The sequence below is a fragment of the Salvia hispanica genome, chromosome 1 (assembly GCF_023119035.1).
Source record: "Salvia hispanica cultivar TCC Black 2014 chromosome 1, UniMelb_Shisp_WGS_1.0, whole genome shotgun sequence".
Classification (NCBI taxonomy): domain Eukaryota; kingdom Viridiplantae; phylum Streptophyta; class Magnoliopsida; order Lamiales; family Lamiaceae; genus Salvia; species Salvia hispanica.
In genome coordinates, this window is record NC_062965.1 from 23556652 (window position 1) to 23562016 (window position 5365).

The following is a 5365-nucleotide window of genomic DNA, read 5'->3' on the forward strand; positions in this document are numbered from 1 at the left end:
TCACAATATCTTCAACATTTCGTATCCCTTAGCAATATTCACTGCACTGAAAATAACTTGCCGTCCGTCCTCCCAAACGCCGCGCAACGTAACCACCTTATCGTTATGCCTAAATTCCATTGTGTGGTCGTCATAGTTTCGGTTAATCTCACCCAAGCTCTTCAGCCACGGAGCTCCTAGGACCACGTCCGGACCATCAATGTGGAACACAAATAAACCGACAACAGTCTCATGTCCTCCAAAAGATAACTTGGTGTTTTTACACTTTTGCCCACATACCAATGGAAAGGATTGGTTGGCCACATGCACACAGAAAGGATCGATTGTTGTAACCTGCAACTCAAATTTCTTGACAATATCGGGATGGATAAAATTATGTGTACTGCCACCACTGATCAAGATTTGGACATGTTCCTCCGAAATCGTACCTATTAGAAATTGGCCACGCACATGAACTTCAGATTTCGAACTTCAGATTTCCACTCATGAGGAAAGATAAGAGAAGAGATAACAATATCTATCACACCATACGGCTAGCCCAATACAACAATTAAGATAACATCAAACAATACAGATTCAAGGCATACTAACAGTATAGATGAGATATGATAGTCAATGTGGGATAAAATTTATTGATTTTAACAGTACCTGTCACTTTCAACACCCGGGGAGGGTCGAATCTCCACTTCACGTCCTCCAAGAAATTAGGCCACGACGTCAGCAAATCGTTATCATGTTGGTATCGGAGCCAATTGGACGCCGGGTGTTCAAATAGTAGCGCAACTAAGCGTAAACGCTCCTCTTCTGAGAACTGAAAATAGTCGAAATACGATTTCACCTTGTAAATCCAGCCCGATGGGTTATCTCCGTTGAATTTTGGAGGATCGATGCGAAGATCGGGCTGCCTTGCCTTGGCCTCCAATATAGAAAACAGCCGGTCCGCTCTGTGTGAGAAGGCAACAAATTCATGTCTGTTGTAGCGAAGTTCCGAAGATATACATTTTATGGATAACACAAGATCTTCTTGAAAATTGGTGTTTGAATCATCAGCCTGAGTTTTTCTTGCCATGTGATTGAAGGGGTGAAGGAGAAGTCAAGAGAAGATTAGGGTTTAGGAAAAAGTTAATCTTGTTCGTGTTTATTTGAATATCACATGTTTTAGGTAATTAATTATACATTACTTATCTTTTGTGTCAAGAAAAGTTAAGAAGATGGCTTACTCTACCGAAATTCAATTAAGATATCAAGAGAAGATTAGTGTTTAGGAATAGTTATCTTGTTCGTCTTATACATGTCATTTTTGTTAAGATAAACAAACACATATTTTAGATCATTGTATATTTCTTATTTTTTGTGTGAAGCAATCAAGAAAAATTAGGAAGATTATTTTCTTTAGTTCAATTCAATTAATATATCGATGAAAGTTAAGGAAGATTACTTACTTCAGTTATATTCAACCGACTAATATACCTAATAATTAAAGTATGTTTTTAAATCAATAATAATAATCATAATAACGATGAGAATAATAATGATAATAATATATTTAATAAAATTATCCATAGTGTTTTGAATTAAGATGTTTTTAATAAATTATTAATTGAGAAAGTCATTAATAATTAATTACTAGTAGTAATAATAATTATGACTAATTGATAAAACAATATCAATAAACTAGCTTAAAATGACAGCCTCCTTATCTCTAGCCCCTTCTTCTGTTCGTCTCAAAATACATCGTCTCTGCTACATCTACCTACAAGATGATAAATGATTGAAAATCAATAACTGGAATCTCACTATAATCATCAAAGATACAAAAGTGGAACCTCAATTACCATCACATTTTCTTTAACTTTAAGGCAAGAACATGAAGTCCAATTAATATGGACCAAAACATAATATTTAGAACCAAAAGCTAACTAAGTTGATGTGTAGGACTAAAATATCTTAACAAAATAATATTCGTATCAACTCCCCACGGTTGAAATCGAGTGATACTAGAATGGCACCATGAAGCTCCTTAACAATTGAAAACCCCATGTACTCAATTGAAACCATTCATATTCCAGATTTTTGAGAAGACTTAGTTCTACCAGGAAGTTTGGCTCGCAAAGAGGATCCATGAGGAAGTACAAGCTTCTTTAAAACATAAACATCATGGTTTACAGGATGAGCAGATGCAAGCTAAGAAACATACCCCCTTGGATAACTGGTAAGAAAATAGCAGTAGCAACAGGTAGTGGCATTGTTGATAGGGTATTAGTCCTATCGGGGCTGCACGGCAGATTGACTTCCGAAACTCGTGCCCTTAGGGGCCGCCATCTCTATTTACCTCTTAGTTCCATGATTATCACTAGGCAAGCCAATGGTTGGATTTGATACATTTTCTTTTGCTTTTGTCTCCAATCTAGAGTCAGTTGAAATCACATATTCTGGTTTATCACAATGCTCACCTTTTCCAACTGAGTATTCTATCTGAGCATCCAAACTCGATAAATCAGACACTTCTCCTTCTTGCTCCCTCATTCGATGCGTACTTCCATACATAGAACTATCCATCCCTTCACCATGTTTTAGCAAATGTGTATGAGAGAACTCATCATCATAGCATCTCTTCTCCGAGACTTCATTATTACTAACCTGGAAGTTTGGCTCGCAAAGAGCAAAGAGCCCCTTCTTTCTAATTTGATCCCTGAGAATAGCTTTCTCAGTCACTGAACCCGGCTTTGAGCACTTTTTGACATCTTCAAGATATCTATTATGGGAGAAAGATGACCTCCTCCCCCCAACATAGATCTTCACTTTCAAACCTCCCAAATGATATCGATCCTGAAAGAATAGATTTGGCCTTTGCCATTGAGGTCGGGACAGCGACAGTATGCAGCGGTGCTGCTGAACGTTGGTGGCTAGGTGGATCAAACACCGTGCAATCAGGCTGCAAAGGCTGTGTACCCAGGCGTGGGTTAAGACAAGAATCAGCAAGAGTTGCTCTCAATTGATAGCTTCAATTCCTCAAGGGCTGTAGACTAGATTGTACATGTTTTTAAGATAATGTACTTGTATCTTCTGAAGATGTTGCACTTCCCCCTAGAATTTGCCTTCCAACAAGATAAGTTTCTTCCTTGATTACATCTCTGAAACTTGTCATCGACCTATCCAAAGAGGCAGAACAACCCCTTTGCCCATTTTGGAAGTTACCAGCAAAACCAGAGTCCGGGCTGGCCGAGGTCAAATTCTCATGTCTTTGGATCCATTTCCCACAAGATATTACGAGTAAAAAACTATCAAACCAAGAAAAGAAAAGGAAAGTCATTGACAGCATCAGCAAATCCAATCAACAGAACAAAAGCAAGTACGCATTGATTGACTAATGCAATCCACCGGCCACAATGAAAAAACTCAGAGAGAATTTCTACAAACAATTTCGTAAAGACGTTCATTCAACAAGTAGACAGCCTTCTAAAACATCATAAGAATACAAGTACACTTAGTTAACTGGTTGCACAAAACAGAACCCCAACAATCTTCATATTAACAGAATGCTAAGCACTTCATAAAAACAGAGGCATATAAAGTTAAAACTAATTACAAATTTATGGTTGCCATGCAGCTGGTTTAATCAGACAATTTCATCAATTTTATAAAAATATTTCATCTTAAATTTAGATCAGGTGACGGCTATATATTCTAAACTTTAATAAATTATACTCATCAACTTTAATATTTTTTAAATACAGAACAAATTTTAGGTTAAGACTTTACATATTACAAACTCTAAATTTGAAATCGAGTACGACCACATAACTAGCAATTAAAAGTAGTAAAAAAAAAATAGAAAACACAAATCAAACAATACTTTTAAGTCTTTGAATCAAGTTCACCTGCGTGTGGGATCCATTTCTTCTGTGTCTTATATTTATACGTCCAACACCATAAAACAATTTTTGTGGGATCCATTTCCCACAAAACTTTTTTAAAATATTTTATAATAATACTCCTTCCGTCTATCATTAGGAGTTTCGATTTACTATTTTAGTATATCGCCATTAGGAGTTTCAGTTCATTTTTAATATAAATCGTAGGTAGAACCACCCACTTTCCACTAACTCATTCTACTAACATTTTATTATAAAATTGGACTCCACATTCCACATTTTCTCTCACCCATTTTCCTTTACATTTTTTAAACTCTTGCTGAACTCAAATAGAACTCCTAATGATGGACGGAGGGGGTATAATTTTAAGATCATAATTTTGTTATTTTAAAATTTTATTTGGTAACTTTATTAAAAATTCGGAATTGCAAATTACTCAACATTAAAGAATAACAAAAACGAAGAGATTGGATTTATAAATATTGGTAAAAGAAGAACAATAACAATGCATGAAATTTGGATTTGTTCTTGATTATCTAATGATGATACTTTTTTGTAAAATTGTACTCCCTCCGTTTATTTGTAGTAGGGACATTTCTTTTTGGCATGAAATTTAAGAAAAATTATGTTAAGTGAGTCAAGTAAATATGAAGTAGGAAAGAAAAAAATAGAGAGATGAAGAGAGAAGAAAGATTTTTGCTTTTTTCAGAAAATGAAATGACTCAGCTACAGCGGCAACCAAAAAAAGGAATATGACTTGGCTACAGGGGGACGAAGGGAGTATCTTATACCACAATCAAAAAATTATTCATTGATGTTATCGTCGATAAATTAAACAATGTTGTCTACTCATCGTTCAGTTGAAAAATATGAACAATACACACATACTTATCAAAATTGATGGACAGACTAGAATTTGACCAAATTTTGTAAGTTTTTTTTTCCCTACTATTTAATCCCTACTACATAGTGAATTTCGAAAAAATATAAAATTGTTTGGGTTAATATGTTATAGTGTTTTATGGAGTAATAAAATATCTTACTCACTATATAAAATTTAATGACTTAAACTTAATCCATCACATGCATGCATGAGAATTTTACTCCGTTTAATTTTATCTTTGGATTACAATATATGGATATGGACTATTTGTACGATAAAAAAAGAAATATGATAGAGGGAGTATTAGTTTTACAATGGAATGTAGGGGAATGTGATTACCAAAAATGATAAAAGTGAAAGGTGATAAATTTTAGGATGGACGAAAAAGGAAACAAGTGACAAATTTTCAGGAATGGAGGAAATATACTGTAACAACTCCAAATTTGAAATTGAGCATAGCCACAGGAGTAGCAGTTAACATGGTAAAAGAAATAGAAACTCGACTCAAACACAAGCTCTCATGACATCCAAAAACAGAAAAAAGGAAGAGAAAATTAGAACAAACACAAGAAAGAGTTCCAATTTAAACACAAGGAAAGCACACAAT

General features: G+C 34.8%; 1 protein-coding gene across 1 annotated transcript; it reads right to left on the minus strand.

Annotated features, from left to right (window-relative positions):
* On the minus strand, positions 1-1087 carry LOC125191127. Its single transcript, XM_048088602.1, has 2 exons — positions 649-1087; positions 1-428 (listed from the first exon to the last, which is right to left on the minus strand). Exons 1-2 carry the CDS (start codon positions 1067-1069, stop codon positions 1-3), a joined length of 849 nt encoding a protein of 282 aa, XP_047944559.1. The 5' UTR covers positions 1070-1087.
* Positions 1088-5365: the final 4278 nt, after the last annotated feature.

Bases quoted from the DNA above. Each gene is read 5' to 3' on its own strand.
- LOC125191127 (XM_048088602.1), bottom strand. From the start codon at position 1,069: ATGGCAAGAAAAACTCAGGCTGATGATTCAAACACCAATTTTCAAGAA. The intron at 429-648 runs GTACTGTTAAAA...AATTTCTAATAG, and splicing joins CCGGGTGTTGAAAGTGACAG to GTACGATTTCGGAGGAACAT.